We start from the raw sequence: 22,176 nt of genomic DNA, 5'->3' as shown, positions 1-22,176 counted from the left end.
GCGTCATGGATGTTTTCTTGCATCCATGAAAATAAAAAAGTTTATGTTTTACAGGACATAACTAAAGCACTAGGACATATAAATTCTCTCTCTCTCTCTCTCTCTCTCTAGGGTGCATATGTACCGAACAACCGCGAGTATACCGTATTCGTGTTTTATAACAAATACTGTTGCTTCATATCTATCTATCTATCTATCTATCGTCTGGATTAGTAAAAAGAAAGAAATTGTTTCACTTTTTTTCAATCAGTAGAGACACGCACATAAACGTCCAACTTTTTTCCTGATGCAACGACTTAAAAAAAAAATTATTAAAATAATAAAATTAATATTTTCCCCAAACAACCCGAGACATTACCTTTAAATATTCTGAATAAAATATGAAATGAAAGGTATTGTTTTGTTATTATTATTATTATTAATTTTAATGCGTTGCATGTCCGTTCAAACATGTTTCGCAACTATTAATGGATACAATTTATATTGGTAATGATTTATGACACCTATTATGAATGTTAGTTATATGTGTGTAGCACCAGCCTCTATTGCGCCCGTCATTTGTTGATTTGCAAATCTATTATTTTAAAAATTATTGTGTTTATTGGAAGACTGGATTTGGATAATGGCTTAATATTTTCATAACAACATTCATTTTAATTTTATACCCAGTTTACAGTTTATTATCAGTTGCTGCTCATTTGTGTGTGTGTACAGTACATAGCCTACAGTATACACAGTACAGTATATACACACATACACACATTTTTTTCAGACGATATATATAAGCATATATACACACAAACACATTATTTATATGTTTGAGGAGTATATATACATGTATGGGTGTAAAATTGTATATGCATAAACACGCGAACATATACACAAAATATATACATCATCTGAAAAAATGTGTATATACTGTACTATTGTGTATACTGTATATACTGAATACACCCACATATTATATATATATATCTATATATACTGTATATGCAGAGGCACACAGACACACAGACAGACACACAAATATGTCTAAACGTCACACACACAAACACACCGAACAAAAGAGGTAGAAAGAGAGAGATAAGACAATTTGAACATACGTTTTTTAAAATTACATATAATATATAGATGTTTCCATATAAACTCGTCTGATGATGCGTCTGATCAGCAGTATGCGCGAGGGTCCAAGTCAAGCGCGCGCAATGACAGAAGCGATTGCTCTGAGTTCGATTTCTCGGACTGGGTTGTTTCTGTCTCGCGCTCTCTGTATCGATTATGAATGCCTGCTGTGTCACTGCATGGCGCCTGTGTTTGAGTGTTTTGAAGCTGACAACGACCTAAAGAAAGATCATTTTTAAGGCTTTGGCAAGCGGTACGTGGTTGTTAATGAATAACATTGATGTTTAGAGCTAGATTGGGTTATGAATTTTTATGTTTTTTTGTATATAAATGTCGGTGTGTTGATGTTTGCGCGAGCTCGTTAGCTAATGTTGAGGTTGGTTGAGTTAGCATGTTTAGCTTCGTCATTAATATGGTGAGAATGTCTTTAATGTCGTGCATGGAGAGACTGACTTACTGAGAAAAGGTAAATAAAGGCATATTATGACAAGCTGTCAAGCTTATCGTAATATTTAGGAATTGGCACATAAACCTGTGGGTGTTTATATTATAAGGTTATACATTTAGTACTGCTTTAAAGCCTTAAGAAAAAGTGAATTGATATACTCTTCGTAAAGGATTAACATATAAGATAGTATTACAGGTTATGGTTTTGTACTACAGGTTATTCCATTCTTATGGAAGTCATATTCACCTTTGTCAATGACAATATATTGACACATTGGAGAATAGATATTCAAGATTCAAAGAACTTAAGCAGTTTTGAGGGTGTGCAGTTCTAGGAAATTAATCAACAACAGCGGGATGTGATGTGACCCGATATTCTCCAACATCCTGGTCTGTTTCTTAGTCACTTTCTTATTTTTTTTCCAGGATGACATCTCATACTCAATCAGTTCGTCACACTAAATGTTGGGGAACAAATTCATTCCTGTTGTGTACTATCATATAGCAACTTGTTCACTACCTGCCTTGTTTCTTTTTTTTTTATCTTCTATTTTGACATTAGACAAAGAACTCAGAAATGCTACAAAGCACGATTGCTTTGAAACGTTTTGAAAATGTTCCTGTGTCAGAAAAGGTGAAAGAAAGCTTGAGATAACAAAGCCTTAGAAAGTCTTAAAAAAAAACCCCATCTCTTTTATACTCTCTCTCACTTTCTCACTAATAGTCTTCACTGCTTTGACCTGTATCCCAGGAGACTTAGGGCACAAGGCGGGGTACCAATCCGTTGCCGGTAAATACACACTCATGCTCATTCGTACACTATGGGCAATTTGGGAACGCCAGTTAGCCTCATCTTCATGTCTTTGGAGACAGTTCTGACCCGAAGTACTCTGAGGAAACCCACCAAGCACGGGGAGAACATGCAAACTCTATGCACACAGACCCGAGTTGGTAATCGAACCCGGACCCTGGAGATGCAAGGCGACAGTGCTAACCACTAAACCACCATGCCATCTATTTCTTTACACATGGTTAAAACAATTAATTGTTTTATGTAGCCATGTTTCATGCGATTGACCTACTACACTCATCCCAGCGTTTCACTAGTGCATGGATGCTATTACAATAGAAAGCTTTCTCAGTACACCAGAACCATGATCATGTCTGAAACGCTGGTCTCCCAGGAACGTTTTTAATGGCCTAAACATGTAGATATGGCTTGGTCAGAACTGTATGTGGGATTGTGGCAATAACTCCCAGCCGAGTGCCTGTAATGTGCAAGTTGGTGACAAGTTACAATTTAATTACCACTCGCTGAACGTTCATAGGAATGATTGCAGTGGGCTCCTAGCCACCTCGGACGGGATGTCTTTCATGGACATATGGCTTTCTTTTACGACATTGCACATTTTAATTGTTTTACTACTAGTCTTTTGCAGATGTCGATCATAAGTGCCTGTTTGACTTGATCACCATTTCCAAACGTTTCAAAGCAATCGTACAATCAGAGTAAAAATACAGATCCTTCATTTTAATTATTGTAGTATGGTATTTGTTCTTTGTTTGCATACCCTATATATACAAAAGATAAAGTATATAAATATATAAAGTATGTAAATAATAATACCAATGCGGAGCAGCCATCATGACCCAGACTACAATATACTGTACACTTTAATATTCTACAGCTGGTATTCAAGCCACACTAGAACCTCCTAAAGAAAATGAAAGTTTACTGCTTACCTAAGATGCTGCTTTGTAAATTTCGTAAACTTTTTCCTTTTTTTTCCCTTATTAACCCAGGCCGTAAGCAGACATGGGCCGCCACTCATCAGACAGCGAGGGCGACAGCCGTAGCCGACGCAAGAAGAAGCACAGACGGCGCTCCTCATCTTCGTCTTCCTCCTCTAGCTCATCGGGGAGCCGAGTGACCAGCCGCAGCAAACACTCAAGCAGACGAACCCGCTCACACTCCAGAGACAGAGAACGAGACAGGAGGTCGGTTAAGTAATAATTTAAGAATTTTTATGTACATTAAATAGTAAATGTTCAATAAATTTTAATTAGTCAGTCTATATGTACAGTTTTTCCACCCATGTAGACTTATAGAACACACAAACAGTAGGGGTGTTGTCTGTCTGGATAAAGAATATAATCCAGAATATAATTATGTGTAATAAACAGTTTACACTCCACACTCCCTCATTTAGAAAATAGGAGATGCTTTGGGGCTTAAAAAAAATCACTGCTCCTAAGCATGTAGTTTTTGGTTTTCGTATAAAAAACTAAACTTATGGCTTCACTTAGGAGCAAGAAAGAACAGGGATAGAACGCTGACAGGGAGTGAGTTTACATTTACGTGTTACATTTACGTGTTTACGTGTTACATTTACGTGTTTACATATTTAATTTTTTTGTGTCAATGTTTTAAACTAGGCGGAAAACGTAATCAACACACAGAAATGTCAGAAATATTTGAAATATTTCATGCTTGTTCAATCCAGGTTAACCATATCACCATGGTGATTGGGAAGCCCATATATGGTAGTGATTTAAAAACACACCTAAAGCTCCAGAGAGCTGTGTGACCCTGAGAGAACAACTGAGAAGCATTATAAGATGAAAGCCTTGTGCTGTTTAGTCACGCCCCCTTCAAAGGTTTTTGCTTATAACGTGCACGCTTTTAGACGAAATGCACCTCCTGAGAGTTTTAGTAATTGTTTTGTTTCGCTTGACGCTGGCTACACAGTGCATGAAGTAGAATCTAGCTGAAATGAAATACAAAATCCTATATAGTTTGTCTGTAGGATGCGGGCATTCGGATCCCCACATCCGTCCCTGCAAAATTATCTGAATCCTGCATTACATGAATAACTGCCAGGTGTCCGAGCCGGTCCTGTCTCCCGTCTCATCTCACCGTCCTCATCTTCAACAAGACCTGGTATCAAATGAAACAGCTCTAATAGAAAAATGAAAAGAGCAGCAGCGTGTCACATGACCCCCATGTCTCCCTACAGACGCATTCGTACACACTTTGACTCTTCGAGGGAGTCTCTTAGTGCCGTCTGTCTCGCTTCAATTATTCATGCCATTTGGTCAGCGTGCATTATACGTGATGGGAAACAGTTGCTGTCTCCGAAACAAATAGTTGGTTTGGAGAGGACAGAAGGGATTTGGTTAGATAATGTGCAAGCTCGAGCTGGGTTGGATTGGATTGGATTGTGCCCGTGGTCTCTGGGATGAATGTCATGCTTAGTATTTATGAAATAAAGGAAGATATGTAAATGTATTAGAAATGATGATTCTCACTTTTTGCCTTCTGTGAGAAAGAGAATGAATGAGTGGACGATTAGAGCATGCTGTACAGGCTGATGTAGTAGTGTAGATTTTATATAAAAAATCTACACTACTACATCAGCCTGTACGGCATGCTCTAATCGTATATGTATATATATATATATATATATATATATATATATATATATGTAATAACATTTGAATTATTTGTATTGTTTTTTTCCCTCTTCCTTAGTCGTTGTTATCTCCCAGACTTTGTTATTTTTAGCTTTAAACAGTTACAAATAAAAGGGAAAAATACAAAGTAGTACATTTTACATAAACTTTTTGGGTAAGTGCCACTTTCACACACACACAGTCTCTCTCTTTCACTCACTCACTCTATCTCTCTCTCTGTCTCTCTCTCTCTCTCTCACGCACTTACACACACATACTCACACATACACTACAACACACTAGCACAGATTACTGTAAAAATAACAAAAAGAACTTCCTTGTTAGTGGAGAAAAAAAAAACGCACCGCTCCGGTCCTAGACGCTTTCCCCTCGACGAGTACAGAAGCTTGCAGGACGAGGTAAAGGGTTTAATTAGGCAAATATAGCGATTTGATTATAATTTAATATAATTGAATACAGGTTTAGGAGAGTTTCTGTTTGGGCTGTGGTTAGACTGAGAGAATCAGTAGCAGGCAGCGAATAGAGGAAGCTGGAGGAAAGGGAGAGCGTAAGTGTGTGAGTTCATTAGTAGAAATAATGGAGAATAATGGAGTTGTGTGAGTGTGTGTTTGTGGGAGGGGGAGTAGCTCGTCTGTAGGAGTGATGTCAGCTTTTCTAAACACAGCACAATGAGTCATTCCAGTTGATGGGCTCCGATTATCTGCCTTAGCCATCATCATTAAGAGTTGTTTCGCGATTTGTACATACGCTGTAATGCTAAATTATGACCCCATACAGTTAGTCAATAAATATGCCTTAGTGACGAAACAACTATTATGCACAATTCCTAAAGCAGCACATTAAGAACTATAAACAGATCAAGGAGAGTTAGATTTAGCCATGAAAATATTTGTGTGTGTGTGTGTTTTGGTGCCACTCCAGACGCAGACATCGCTCCAGCAGCAGCTCCTCGAGAGGCTCCAGCCGCAGGAAGAAAAGCCGCAGCACCGAAAGGAGGCGGAGCCGAAGCGCAGATCGAGGGAGGGGCCACAGATCCCGTCGCTCTTGCTCTCGCACCCGCAAAAGGTAAGCAGAAATATTACTTTTCTTGATGTCGCAACATAAATGCGTGGTGAAATATACACTCATTAGCCACTTTAATAGGAACAGATTCTGCACCTCGTAAGAGTCTTGCCCAGTTTTTTTATTTCAATTTTTTAAGTTTCCAACTGTTTCAGATTTTAGCTTCAGGTTCCTGTTCTTATGATGTTGAAACCCATCAACTTAAGGTCTAGGCATGTTGTGCATTTTCAAATGCTTTTCTGCTCACCATGGTTGCAAAGATTGATTATTCCAGTTGCCGTAGCTGTCGTCTCTTGTCAGTTTAACCCAGTCTGTCCATTCAATAAGCCATTTCTGCCCGATCTTATCTGATCAGCAGTTTCAGAAATACTCAAACACAAACATCACCCCCCCCCCCCCCCATATAGACCTATATCTGCTAAATGGCTGATTAGATACAAGCATGAATGAGCAGGTGTATAGGTGTTCCTATTAACGTGGTGATTTCTGACACTGAGAATTGGGTAAAATTTCAGTTTCACTTTGTCAGTTCTGTGTTGTTATGAAGCTCATAATGTTCAATGTTTTTAATCATCTCTTCTCTGCTATGAGGAGAATGAAGTTTAATCATCAAGGCAAGGTCCTGCAGCTCTTCAGCATTCGTTGCTCTGAGTTTGCACTGTTACATTAACTGTAGATTTAAATAAACTACTCGCCTTTAAAGAGGAGCTGTTTTCTAGCCAATCAGAACACAAGATTGGGGAAACGCCCATATTAAAAAAACTTATAAAGCATTTTTAGTCTAGTCCCCACTCGCAGTTCTAATTAAGAAAATAAATGGGAAAGAATTACAGGGGCGTTAATTCATAACGACAGCCTAAGTTTTTAGTAAATCTAAAAGTTAAAACACACCTAAGAGCTGGAGAAGGCTAGATTAGCTGTTAACATTAGCCACTAAGTGCTTATGACTTACCCTACAGTGATGACCAAAAGTAAAATTCAATCTTTTAATGATATTCTAAACTCCTAATAATGAAATTAAATAAAAATAATGACAATTGCTATACAACAATCGTGCCTGCTTGATTGCTTCCTGAAGATCATGTACAGAAGCCAGTTTCTTGCCTGCTACTGCCTTCTTCATCGCTCTCCAACAGTTTCCTACAGGGTTTAGATCTGGAAATGACCCAGGCCATTGTTACAATGTCACATAGCCAGTTTTCACTAGTTTTTTAGTTAATTAGCAGACAGGTTTGAACTAATTAGTAAAATCCCCTGATTTGTGCACAGCAAGAACTAATACATGGCATAAGTTGTTTTAATACTTTAGGCTACACTTCTTAAGAGCTAAAGAAGGCTAAGTTGTAACCACTAATATAGCTTTATATGCTGGAGAGATGAGATCAGATAACAAATGGTTAAAATGTGAATTTTGTATAATTTGACCCCCTTAAACAATTAAACACTGAGGGAGGCAAAACACGTTACCTGTGACTGTTCTAAAGCCCTGACACTGGAGACTCCTTCCAAAAATGTTAATTACATTTTAAAATGCTGCAGAAACCTCTTCACCTGAGAGTAAGTTTTTAGACACTAATACACACCTGAATGAAGAATTTCAACAGCAGTATATAAACAGTATTAATCGAAATGTCTAAATCTTTAAATATAAAGAAAAAGCTCTAACAAGCTTTAACCTGTGGTCATAAAAGCACAATCGTGGTCCAGTAATGTACACTATTAAACCCCCTCACCCCACGCCCCCCTCCGTTCTTCAAATGTAAAAAATGTTTGGAGATGTAAAGAAATAAAATAAATAAATAAAAAATCACCCTATGTAAAAGCTTACTTCCCCCTCAAGTCTCCCTCACTTATACTTGTGCAGAATGACGGCTCCACTAATTAGCTTGTGACAGCCTGCCATTAAAGACCTTCTGTTTTCTGAGCCACTTGCTTTCCCTGCCAGCTGCCGTCCTCTGCACATGCTCGCGATAAATACAGCAGTTATCAGTGGAGGTTATGATTATTTCATTAATTAAGCGCAGGCCCAAGAACCCTTGCTCGGGTCAAAGCACTTTCGCCTTTCCTCGTGGCCCTTCAGAGCGAAGAAGACAAAGGGGGCACTTAGCCTGATTAATGTATGCAATTAAAACAATTAACTGCACACTGTTTATCGAAATGGTCGCATTCCACTTTGTGTGTGTGTGTACATACACATACACACACACACACACATGCACACAAGTGCAGGAACAGAGACTCTGTTCTAGAGTCGGAAACAAAATGATTTCATTAACATAACAAATGTAGGTAAAGAGGTTGGTTAGAATTCAGTGGTTAAAATGTTTAGGAGATAATAGTGTAGCTTTTCTGTGTGTGAAGGAGACGGATAAATTTCTTTTACACAGAAGAAAAAGATTTAATCACGAGCAGGTGCATAGTGAAGCTCTTCGATTTAAATTGGTGTTAATCGAATTAATTGAATAAGATAAAACAATTTCACAGATTTGTCCGTTTATACCAGATGCAGCCGATCAGCCAAGATGTAATATCTTCGCTCACTTAGTTTTTTACTGCAGCTTATAATGCGAATGTAACCAACAACTAATGAAAGGCAAACTTATGGATCTTTATCCATCCATTCATAATTAAGCAGCTCAACTTTGTGTGTGTGCATATACCAGATTTTATAGAACAGCAGTGATGAGCATTATACAACAGTTTAAGCATTAGGCACTCTAAGTAGAACTACGTTATTGTGCCCATCACTTTAAGTTTTTCAGCACTCTTCAGTCTTTAAAGTTTAGGAGGCTCATATATTGACCATATAGTGTAGTAAAATGCTGTACACAGTATTGGATAAAACAATAATAATAATAATAATTAGTATAAGGTGAGTTTAGAGTTACATATACTACACACTACAATGAAAAAAGTTAATTTTTTACATTATCTATGCTGTAACTTCTGCGTATATGCAAATGTTTGTGGTATTATTTTTTTACTCAGTGTTTGCACAGAAACAAAAATCAGACACCTAATATATATTTCGAAAATAGCATTTTTTTAATTAAAACTTTGCCTTATGTGATGAGTACAGAGGATGCATTACTGTAATAACCTGAGTGATGAAGCATGAGAAGTAGGCAGAAACAGAGTTCCAATCTGAACAGGCACTATATATAATAATAAACTTCAAAAATAACATTGTTGTATAGTATAAAATGTGATGGTCAGAAAGACAGCAGCTGTCATACTTTGATAAAAAAAAAAAGAGTCAGTCCTTAACAGCAACCTAGCAAAAAAAAAAAGAATCATTCAGAACTGTTTTAAAATTTCAGTGTAAGTGTGGACTGCACTAAGAAGTTCAGAAGGTGTGATTGGGTGTTTGCGAGCTCACCTAAGTGAAACAGGTTGCCCCGGGCCAGGCAGCTATCCGTCACTGTCACGTTAAAACAGTCGACTGATAAATCAGGGGCGGATTGAGTGGACAGCTCACTATGATTGATATACTGACAGGATATGAGCAAGCGCCATGTGAGATCTGAAATATTATAGAAAGAGAGATTGGGGGGGGAATCTAACCATGGAGTGCATATTATTCAGAGAATAAGAATAATAACTGCAGTCTGGAGCTATTGCTGGTGAGAAGATTAGGGCAGTTTGGGAGCAAATATTGCTTTCCCTTTATGTGTAAATAATAAATAAATAAAAACCCGAAATTAGAATAATGCTTTATTATGGGCTGTATTTTTTATTTTTTTTCCCCTTTCCCCTGTTCATATCGGAAAATGAGATGAACAGAAGGGACGCCCGTAGAGACTCGCAGTCTTTTCCTCGCCGACACGCATGACAGACGAGAGTAGCTCGAGTAGCTGATAACCCATTAGACATTAATGTTTATTCCCTTTGATCAAACCAGGCAGTTCATGCGGCGTGGATGCTGCAGCAAAGAAGCAATTGCTCAATATGTCTGCGTACAGAGGGTCTGCAACCTCTTTATCATAGCAAATACAGATAAATTTTATCCAATCACACTTTATACGCTTATGGTTTTAGGGAAAAAAGGCGGATATTAGGAAAAGATTTCTCGCCTGTCGGTGCACTCAGGTTGGCTTCGGAATAAAACTTCTCAGTAGCTTGTGAAGCAGTCTTGAGGATTATTTATTCCCCCCCATCCAAAAAAAAAGCTGAATGGTTAACTGGTGGTTTAGCCGTCGCTCTTTAACAATTAGGCACTCCAGGGTTAAGAGGTTAGACGCAATGGTGCTTGACCTCAAATACCAAGCAACAGTCTGCTTAAAAGACAGCATGCCGAACATGATCAATATTTCATCACGATCAGAGCAACGGGAGATGACGACACAGCTTACTCTCCAGATTACAGGTGCATCACGCATGTTGGTGGTTTTTTAGCAGGAAAAGCTAAAGAACATCAGTGAAAATTTTTTATTCTTCTGTGTTACAATGATGTTTTCCTGCTGCTCAGTCTGTCTATCTATCTATCTATCTATCTATCTATCTATCTATCTATCTATCTATCGTCAAATTAGAAAATGTATATAAATATGTTAAAGATTAATTTTTTAGAAAGCAGCGGAAATTATTATAAAATGTTAACGCTTAATTGGACAGATATTGTTATCCCAGACACTTACCGAACGCTTTCGCGGCACATAGTGCCTAAACATTGTTCTGTGCCTGAAGACACACAACATTCATTTTGTTTATCGGCCTCTGAGGTGACATCAGAACCCTGACCTGCTGGTTTAGGTATCAATTTCTTAGTAGTAGCCCAACTGGAGAATAAATGTCCCATAAAAACAGTAGCCCGATTTATTTATGGGTTTTTATTAATCCCCATATTTAAGTACCATTCTAAATATGTTCAGCTGATTGGTCAGAATATTTCCAGGTTTTTATTCATACACATTTCAATACTTTACATTTGTTTGGTAGTGTAGAGATTTGAAAAAGTAAGTTTGTGTTGATGTGTGGCGGATTATTCTGTGAGGATTTCTAGAAGGAGTCTCTAGTGTCAGTTTTTATCATGTTAACTTGGAAAGAGAGGAAAAACACTAAGGGATTGCTGTTTGATTCAGTCGTTCCCCCAACATTAACTACAAATGGATTCGAAGTACATGCCTTTCTGCCGGAAGACTAAAACCTTTCAGGATGCCGTGTTATTAGAAAATAATAAAACACAGCAGGGAAGCTTCATGCCAGGCCGCATTGCACAACCCTCTTGTTAGTAACACAGATTTTTTCACAGAAACACGTTTGGGGATTGCAGTGGAGGTCAGGACCTTTTCTAACCTATAATCTCCTCTCCAGATAGGACTGTATCCCTCTCCGCGTGCACACACACACACACACACACACACACACACACACACACACACTAACAAGACTGACTTGTAAATTGTTGATTCAAGCTGAAGCCTCACTCGCTTTTGGCAGGGCGTGTGTTCTTTATTTAATCAAAATCAACATGCTTACACTAGCCCAGATCTGAGAGGCCATGCTTTCCTTTTTCTTATTTATTTATTTATTTATTTATTTATTTTTCTTCCTCCATCGCATTCTCTTAGTCTTCCTTTCTTCCATCCTTACATCCAGAGTGCACACTGGTGTCTTTTTTTATTTATATCCCCCCTCACTAGAGGCTAGACAAACGCTGCTGGCCTTTGTTGTCAGAAACCTTTATTTACCAAAGAGGAGAGTAAGTGAGTGACACGACAGAGGCCTTTTATCCCCGGCTAGCCGCCAGCGCAGCTCCCTCCGCCTGCCAAAAGAAGCCCCTCTGGCCCACGTGCACCCTCCTCCACTCTCCTCCACGCTTTCTCTCCTCCCGACACATCCAGCTACAAGTCCGCTCCCCTGAGTGAGGGAGAGATAGCGGCTCTGCCTCGCATCGGGTTCACGCAAACTGTGACTCCAACCCTACACGCAGCCCTACATATATAAATATATTTGTTGCATTCATCCCATAATGACCCGCTTTCCATTTTTCGCAATGCTGGAAATGATTTTTCTGAAACGTGAAACTTTGCGCTCGGCTGTTAGGAATCCGAAAAAATCTAATTTTTATTATAATGTTCAGTGGGAAGGTGTGCTCGCGTGGCCTTCGTAAATATGTAACAACAAAAACCGGTGTTAGTGGCTGACACGTTCCCTTTACTTCATATTTTATCTAAGAACATGATGGATCACTAGATAAGATTCTTCCACCGCTCGAGCAACCCTTAACTGCTCACCTCGCTTTAAGTAGCTTAAGGATAAAATCATCATTACATCAATAATGTAATGAATAAACGTAAATGTAATTTGTGCTCCAATCTGCCTGAAGCAAGCATGCCAAGATGTTTTGAGTCTCTCTATTTTCATATCCTGATATTGTTTACAGTAGCCGGGGGGTATAATAATTGGGATGAAAATAAGATACATTAGGTAATTTAAAATACATTTTACAATAGAACAGATCGCCCAGCTAGTGAACAGAACTATATTACACAAATTGGCCATATTACACAAACATAAGATTATAATATTCAGACACACACACACACACACTTTACCAGATGCACGTCCGTCCGCCTCCGTGTGAGCCGAACACAGATTAATTCATTACTCGGATTCCTTTTTTTTTTCTCCTCCTCTCCTTGCCAGGCTCAAAGAGACATTTTGCGCTTCGATTACCCTTCCTCGTAGCTTGCACCCCATGTCAGTCACGGAGGGATGAAGGATCTTTTGTTCACCAAACGCATAAATACTGAATGAATAAATATTATAATTTGTAAACACGGATACCCCGAGGCCAGGTGAGCGTGGTCTGACACTGCGTGTCTTCCACATTAAAAGAGCAGCAAACTAAAAGGAGACTGGAAAAACATCAGTGCGGATCAGCCGGCCGATGGGTCAAAGGTCAGCGCAGTGATCTTTATTCGGGAAGCATGCTAGTTGCCCCTATAGTCGCTTATTAGTCACTGGACAGCGGTTCAGAGTAAATATTACGGCTGGTGGTTTCTGCCTTGACCCTCCTTGCTGTGATGGAATGGATTTCCCCGGTAGTTGTGACTCTACAGCGTCTCCCTCAAATTTTTGTCATTAGTGACGAGACTGATTGATTGATTTTAGAAACGTTTTTTAAATCCATTAAATAAACCATCCTTTTTTTTTTTTTTTTTGGGTCCTGTGAGTGTCCGGGAAGGTCTGGGAATAAACCGTGCCTCGTATGTTTTTTCATCCCATTCAAAGTAATTTGGTCAGGCGTCCTTTTTTTTTTTAAACGTTTGCTTTTGGAATCTGAAGCGGATTTCTCTCCCCGTCTTCTTTCTCTCCTAATTTCAGCTCTTCTTGAAGTTGTTCGAAATTGGGTTTTAAACGCCAATTAGGAGGTTGAATGTAGCGAAATGAAAGCTCTAGCGCTCGCAGAACGGCCTCACCTTCTGGCTGCTCGGGCTTCTGAGAGAGAAGCACGCCGAACCTTTTGGCTCCGAGCGCCGCTTTGAGAAAAAATATCCTGCCTAATGAACACATTAATTAGAACCATAACTATTTATAAGATGATAATTAGAAACGAAGCGAGGTAAACTGGGCCCTTCCTGCAATTAATGGCGGATTAATTACGACCGGTAATGAAGTGGAGGTTTGAAACGCATTAAGGTGAAGTACAGAGGAGCGTTGCGGCTTTGTGATCACTGGCGTAATTATTCCGCCGGCCATTTGAGCTCCCCCCACCCCTCCTCCTCCCGCTTGCGATCGCTCGACGCCGGCTAATCAGCATCCTTGCATCGTTATATATGCACTTAAAAGGACTTGCCAGCGCAATGACTGCCTAATTATTTCTAATTGGCGGACCCAAGCATGGTTGCTGTGAAAGGAGGAAAGAGAAGCCGGTGCTCAGAGACAAAAATGACCCGAGGTCTGGTTTGGACTTGTGTATCTGTTGCATGGAAACACCCGGCTGACCCTTGTAAAGGTCACTTGCCTTAAGTTTTTTTTTTTTTTTTTGGGTGCTATTTTTTTTTTTTTTGGTTTAATTAATGCTAATTGCCTCATAGTGAGAAGATTATCCTTTCAGATTTGACAAGACTGTTCCCATGCCCATGATTGAGCAATCACAGTTATCCTTCAGTGAGCCACCTGAGTAGTTTTAACTACAACTTGGAAGCATATTCTAAAATTTTTATTTTTTGGGTGCCCAAAAGCAGGTCATTTTTTTTCGTTCCTTTTCAACCCAATTCAACCCAATCTATGTTGAGCGCTTTTAAGAATTGAAAAAAAAAAAATCTCTTTCCACTGTAGAAGTTCCTGATGCTCGGCTTTAAACAGAGCCATGTGTCAGAGCATTATGAGAGACACCGTCATCTTCCCCAACAGCACTGGAGCAAATTGCATCGTAATTAAATCCAACGGTGCACTTGTCTCTCCCTCCACTGTTCTGACAGCACCAATATGGTTCCAGTTACCAGTGTAATATTTAAGTTTAACACAAAAAAAATAAAAGCGAGAGAGAGTGAGAGGAAACACTAATAAAAGAGAAATCTGGATTATGTGCTTCTTGACTGAAATCATGACACCCGCTGGAAATAATGAAACACTTTTTTTTAACATCCCCCCCCCCTCGCCCCCATTGATATCGGGGAGTCTTTTTTTATTTCCTGTCTTGTCAAGCTTGCGGGAAAACTTCTGGCTGATTTCCGACGAAGCCGGGGAAAAAATATGAGCTGCCAGCTGCACGCAGCGTGTGTGTGATCGGGTGGAGGAAGAGATGAAGAAACCGTGCCAAATCAGCGGATTTTTACTCACGTCACCGTTTTTTTTTTTTTTGACCCGGTGATGAACGTGCGTTCTATTTCATGCTTTCATCTGAGGACCTGCCCGACTTTTGTCATGTAAACCATGAGGTCCAACAGCTTTCCTCATCATCGCGGGAGTGAACGAACTGTAATTCAAGGAGAAGAGTAATAAGAGTCTGCTATAAATATGCGCCTGGAAAAGTTGCAAACGTGAGACTTGTTAGAATATGGTGCTGTACAGGTGCTTGAAATTTATTGTAGAACCTTTTCAGTTTTAGTTATGAGTTACTTAGTACACTGCAGATATGGCATGTGTTTTGCTTTTTTTGATCAGTAAGGGGTTTTTTTTTGGCAATAAACATGGCAGATGAACCATTCACCATGTAAATGTAGGATGATTCTACAAAATCAAAAACTCTTCAATATCTGTGGTACAAAAATCACCTTTTAGGCATTCGCAGTCTTTCAGTTCGGTCTCTTGGGACTTTTTATTTAAATTTTTTTTTCCATTTTTTTTGTATTAGCCAGGGCTTAAACATGCCAAATAGATTTTCACACTGATGTGACCTCATATAAGAAGAGCCCCTGTCCCAGCACATTGCTCAGCCCCGCTGCTCTCCGGAGGGCCGTAGCAGAGAAGTGAAATAAAGAGTGTTTGAAGTATGCAATAAAAATATATTAACTGAGGGTTATTTCAGCTGGAGCATTAGCACACACACACTTTGGGGGAGCTCTAAGACTTGTGTTAACTTGTTGCAGAAACAGTCAAACATGGGAGCTGAGCTTGCTGAAAGCCCCGAAGCCCCTTCCATCAGCTCACATGGATCTCTCGATTTTGAAAGATGTGGCCTCATGTTTGGCAAGATAAACAAAGAACACACGAGTTCATTATATAAATAAAAGATTTTTGTGTATGCTCAACAGTGTAACCACAAGACGAGAAAAATACTTAACATCAGTTCATTAGATTTACTTGTTCCAGTCAAACCGGTGCGTGTGATGAAACGGCTCGTGGATACAGACGTAGCAAAAAAAAAAAAAAAAGATTGACATTTACAGAAGTCTTCAAGTATGGTACAGTTTTGAGACTCATATCCGCAGTCCAACACTTTGTGTGAATAACTCTGTACATCCAATAAAACTGTAAAGTGGGCGTATCTGTACATTGAAGATATTTGCGAAGAAATTATTTGTGGGGATGTAAGATGTGTAATAGAGTACATCAAGATTGTTTTGGAATTTTTGTCTGTTTGTTCATGCACGCATCACGTAAAAACTACTTTGATTGGGGTTTTACAGGTGTATTTGGCCGAGCTTAAAGTAACATATATGCTTTGTGTCATCACAATCAGCCCACGAGAAAAGATGTGTTACTTTGAATTTAAACTGGAAAACGCCCTTATAAAAAAATAACCTTGATGAAATCATTTCAAGATTTTCAACAGATGGCGCTGTACATTTTTTGATACACGCTTATGATTGTGCAATTGAAATCTACTTAATAAACGCGATCTTACATCTTCATTCCGTGCACTTTACAGTGAGACTTAAAACTCTTAGTTATTTCCAAAATTCAACAGATGGAGTTGTACGTTAAAAAAAAAAAACATGCTTATGAGTGTGCAATTCAATTCCATGCGAACAAAGTCACAGGAAAATCTAATACCTTAGAAATGTTATGACAGGAATAAAAAAAAAAAAAAGAGGGAGGTGGTGTTTTTAGCTACTGTAACCCAAGTGATAACCAAAACTTGTTTTACAAACATTCCACAGTGTTAAATATAACCATAAATGGATTAAACAGATATGGTGTTCTTTAATTAATAATAAAAAAAGAAATTCCTGTTGTACGAGATGACATCGCTTTAACACTTTATGACATGTGGTTATTGGAAAGTAATCAGATTTTTTGCTACAACAGCAATAATTGCCATTGTTTTAAAATATAAATATAATAAAGAACAGTCATATTTTGCATGGGTATATTTAGAATCTGTAATTCAATAGGTTGGTGTTAAAATCTTTTTTTTTTTTTCATTAAATACGCATCCGGAGAAAATTTGATATAACTATCGCAATGTACATTTTTCTTTACAACTCAAGTCCTTGTTGATTTTTATTTTATTTAGTCATGGAAATTGGCTTTATGAGTGCTAGTGCAAATTTCTCAAACTTGATCACTGAAGCGCAGCAAGTGTGTAATGAAGAATAGATTGCTCGCATAACGCCAGTTTGTACTAGTTACCACTTCTCCACTGTCACCATTCGCTGCATGCTTCTCTATTACGAAGAAGGCAGAGCGATTATTATGGATAATTTAGACTTTGTGTAACGTTGAACCGTGTAGTGATATGTGAATATAGTAACAGACTTGAGAGACGTCACCTAATCTAAGCGGTGTCTGTTTTCGCTGACCATGTGTTCAGATATGGTGAAATGTAAGAAAAATGGACGCCTGTTCTAAACTGAATTGCTACTTATTTAGCTGTCAGCACGAGCCAAGAGAGAAAGAGTGAGAGAGAGGGGGACTAGGCACAAAAAGTAAAATTCCACCATTAATAGCCATCAACCTTCCAGCTCTGATTGATCCTGTGTTGGCTAAAACTTGATATCCAAGTATCTCTGAGCCAGGTCATCATTCAGGATGGGCACACTGGTGATTGAACGCAGCAGATGTTGAGCCATTGGTTCAGTCTCTCGATACAATTCACTTATGGCATCTTTTTCCAGAACGCTGACTTCATTTCTGTGGTAAGTAGTAAGCGTCCGTCCGTCCGACCCCCCTTTCTTCTTTTTTAATAAGGGTGATATTTTAGATGCCCTTGCATGTTTAATTAAGTGTAGTTTCCCTCTTGGCAGTGGAATGCACGTCTGCTCAGCGTCACGCGTCCTTTTCTGCGCTTTTACATTTGGCCCACATGGTCTGCCTCACCGTTTATGATTTTTCTTATACCAGAGTTGTGAGGTTCCTAAATCACTTAGGCACAGACGGCATAACCGTCCACATTTAAACAATAAAAGGCTGCGAGGAACAGACCCTCAGATCTACCGTCACTTCATAAATAGTCGTATATAAAACGGACCCCAAACCCATCATCTTTTACCCTTAAGAGCACACCTGCTAATTGGAAACAGATTGTCCGGCTAGTTGGAAACACTTCTTCTTCTGCTTCTTCTTCTTCTTTTTATTTTTCTTTTTTCTCCTCCCTGTTAGTGGAAGCTCTGGAATAAAAAATTCAGTACGGCTTGGCGAGCTAGGCATCATCTAGCGACAGGTCAGCCTTCTCTGTCGTAAAGAAAAAAAACCCCCAGCAAATTGACGGACTAGAGACTGTTGGTTAAACGATCACCTGCGACGACACTCGTGAGTTAACACCATATAGCCACTCTGACCTCTCACCTCGGCTTGCCCTCGTGTTTGGGGTTCACTCATGCCCTCTGTGCGACTAATAGGAGTGTAACGTGGCCCAAAGCACCATGCAAAAACCAGACAGCAGAGTTTAGGATTGCACTGTGTCTGTCGAGTGACGGCACTCACATGTACCAGCAAAGAGTAATGACTAGTTAAACGCCGACTTCTTTAGATTGTTTGACAAAACAAAAAAAAAAATCTTGGGCAGTAACATATGGGTTCTTTTAGATCTGAGATTGGGCTTTGAACTCCATTAAATGACCTTTGAGAGAATGTGTGTCTGTGTGCATGTGTGTGGGCTGAGTGTTGAGTTTGTCTCACCCAGACCTGACCGGTGTTCATCTAAAAGAACTACACAGGCAAGAAATTTGAAAAGATTTTATTTTAATTAGTCTTTTTAAAACAGTGCTGAAATAAACAAACCCCTACCAGACGAAACTCAGCAGGGATCGCTGTGGTAATTGTACTAGCTGTCGTTTACTTAACAACACGCTCAATTTGTCGCAGCGTTCCTGTTTTCTGCTTTTGTGCCGGCGCTCCCGCAAGAACGGCGAACGCCGTGGAAGGCAAAACAGCTTGGGAAATGTTTTCAGCAGCCACCGTAATTAGACGAATCTCATAAATGAAACTTATGTGTGGCGCCGTGTTTGAAGAGCACTCGAAAGTGAGACACGGCGAACATATTTGCATTGCGGGGGAACAGCTGTTTGGAGCGGTGGCGCTTGCGCTCCTTTGGCAGCGGGAGAGCCGCACGGCCCGCTCGAGGTGCTCGAGAACAGGAATAAAAATAGATAGCGATGCTTTGAACTTAATTGTCAAGCGACTGCTGTAGGTTTGCGGTTTCCCTACTGTGATGCTTGATCTTGTGGATGTTTGTTTGCGTGTTGGTTTTTTCCAGAAAGGTTTGGGTTCTTGGTGTAAAATGTTTCCCAGTCAGGTTTGTATATGGAAAAAAAAACCTTACCTGGTCTTTCTCCAGTCTTCTCTGGTCCCGTTTCAGAGATGCAGTGTCCACTTGTGCGTTTGCTCTTCAAGGTTTGACTTCCTACAGTTGCTGAGATGCTTTTCTGTTTACCACTGTTGTAAAAAGTACCCATTTGAGTTTCAAGTCTAATATAGCTTTTGTTAGATGAATCAATTTTAATTTTTTTTTTTTTATTTAAAACTAAAAATCAAATTGATGGGTTTTTGTTATCGATTCACACTTTTTCAAAATATTTAGGTAAAATGTTTACAGATGTTAAATTGGATAAAATTTACACAATCTGTAAAAATATACCACAGCTTTTGCACAAAATACAACCAGCTTCCATCATCTACAAATTCATGTGTTTTGCAAGAGTAATGTTTGTCCTCTTCTTTTGAGTTTGTAAGCCATTGGTGCAATACTTCCACTTCCTGGACTGGAGTGTGGAGCAAGGGATTGGCAGGAAAAAAAGAAAAGTATTGGAGAAATGTGGCATTTAAACAATCAACAACACAAGTTACAGATCATTTAGTGCTTATTAAAAACTTTCAGCAATTCAAAACCTAAGTAATTAATACCCAAGTAAGTAGTATAGCTGCTTGAGATAAATCAGACAGCTAATATTAATCATTCCTTATTTTTTTTTCTTCACCTCTTTCACCAAAGATAATCACATGTTCCTCTGGACCACATGATGCTAGCCAAGTGCATCTTCTTGAACTGCTCACTCACACCGGCAGGGGTGGCGAAACACACTCAGAGGACAGCACTATCTGCTCCTTCAGCTTGCGTGAGCTCACAGGCGCCCATGACTGGCTGTAGAGCCGTGATTGATGTGAGAGCGCTAAGTGCCTCCCAGCCCACCCCACTGAGAGAACTGGGCCAATCAGCTCTCTAGAGGCCCTCAGCTGGGGAGGGCTACAGCATCACCCGGGAATTGATCTAGCAATTTCCACCCACAATCGAACAGCACTTTACCACTACGCCACTCATTTTCTTTACCATTTATTCAGGTACATGGTAACAGGAAAGTGGGAACGCACAAGGCGGGTGGGGTACAGCCTTGACTGGGTGGCAATCCATTGTAGGGCACACACACACACACACACACACACACACACACACACACACACACACACACACACACACACACACACTCTATGGGCAATTTGGGAACGCCAATTAATCTAACCTGCATGTCATTGGATAGTGGAAGGAAACCAGAGCAACCAGAGGAAACCCACCATGCACAGAAAGAAAATGCAAACATGCACACAGACCCATGGTGGGAATCGTGGAGGTGTGAGGCCACAGTGCCATAGTGCCACTATGCCACCATGCACAGCAAATTGTAATTAAATCAGATGGCGAGTCACAATTCCCAGAAATCTGATTAAATCGAAAGTCTGCCCAGGATTGACAGCTCTACATATTGAACCAGTCTAGTCATTTTCGATTCCACCTAGAGAACTAAATGATTGCAAATTTTTCACAAAATTACTTTTCAATTCAAGAAACTAGTGTGTTTCAATTGCAGGAATATTTTAAAAAGTTTAAAACCATCACATGTGGCACCAACAACTCTACTTGCATAACACTCTGATTGTGTAAAGCTGCATTAGCGACAATGACAATTGTTAAAAGTGCTGTACAAATAAAACGGAATTAAATTAAATTGAATTGAATTGCTTGCTGAGATCGCCAATGATTTTTCTCCATTCTGATGATCCATCTACTGAAGCTCTTGACTTGTACCTGGCTTTAATGCCAAGTATTAATGAAGAGATTCCTAATAAATTGGGAAGCAAAGTGTCTTGTTGGATGATATGTTTAAGGTGTTGTCAATTCAGCACTGTTTAGCATAGGTAACCCATTCTATGGCATAATATTGCTCCAGAGCTTTAGCTGTTGTGTATAATTTTTTCATTTTTTGGAAAGACTGATTCATCAGTTTTTCCATTCTCTTTGGCACATTTTTAATTCAGTGATATTGCGATCAGGATTGAAATATATGTAAGGTGACAGTCAAGGAGGGAAAAAAAATCTGTTAGAATGGATCATGGTGTGTAATTTTATCCTGTATATTTCTAAAACTATTTAAGGAAGTGCTAAAACTGACAAAATAGAAGACCGTATGTAGCCTCAGTCCTTATCCTGGCCATATATTGTCTTTGTTATAGAAACTCTTTAAATTCGGTGCGCCTCGGATACCAAATAAAGTTTATTCTATTCAATTCAGTCCCATAGTTATAGGGCTTATATAGCAGGAAAGTAATACAGCCACCATCCAGCGCTCACACCCAGTCCACGTAATTACTAAAATAGGGAGCAGGGCAGGATCATATCCGTGTCCATGCAGGGGTTCCACGATAAGCGACTCACACTGGTAATTACTTTATTGATAATTCATGGGAAAATAGCCCTGGCCAATCACCGCTGCTAGATTTAATGGACCGGCTGGGTGCGGGAGGAGGATGGAGGGGAGCGGAGTGTCGAGGCCTGCTTTTAAAGTACGTTCGTGCCATGGGGAAGACCTTTCCCTCCAGAGATAATCACAAAAATAAATGTAAAATAGCTCCCCATTGGTATGGTGTGTGTATGTGCATGTGCGTGCGTATGTGTGTATGTGTGAGGGATGGGAGGGGGGTGTTTATCTGTAACTCCTCCTATAACACATTCACCCTTAGCTGTAAATTAGCTAATAATTCTCCAAGGGGAAGGCCTTGGTAATGAAATTGACATTTAGCAGCTTGGCTCCAGTCTATTAACTACAATAAATTTAATTTGCAACAGGCGCACAAGTGGAGCAGGGCATAGAAAGAGAAACGCAGCTCCCAACAGATTAGGTGTTTATTACATCTGCTGGCCACAAGTACAGTAGCCGTAAAAAAAAAGACTGCCCTCGTGTCGGC

At 39.5% G+C, this 22,176-nt stretch overlaps 1 protein-coding gene across 1 annotated transcript in view; it reads left to right on the top strand.

Annotated features, from left to right (window-relative positions):
• Positions 1-1,292: 1,292 nt before the first annotated feature.
• Positions 1,293-22,176, top strand: part of rsrc1 (arginine/serine-rich coiled-coil 1) — a 144,129-nt gene continuing 123,245 nt past the window's right edge. The window contains exons 1-3 of the mRNA XM_053486607.1: positions 1,293-1,375; positions 3,373-3,567; positions 5,965-6,108. Of these exons, the coding sequence (XP_053342582.1) occupies positions 3,386-3,567; positions 5,965-6,108 (326 nt within the window). The 5' untranslated portion in view covers positions 1,293-1,375; positions 3,373-3,385. The remainder of the gene's footprint in view (positions 1,376-3,372; positions 3,568-5,964; positions 6,109-22,176) is intronic.

The sequence above is a fragment of the Clarias gariepinus genome, chromosome 25 (genome assembly GCF_024256425.1).
Source record: "Clarias gariepinus isolate MV-2021 ecotype Netherlands chromosome 25, CGAR_prim_01v2, whole genome shotgun sequence".
NCBI lineage: Eukaryota > Metazoa > Chordata > Actinopteri > Siluriformes > Clariidae > Clarias > Clarias gariepinus.
This window is presented reverse-complemented; position numbering and strand designations above follow the sequence as displayed.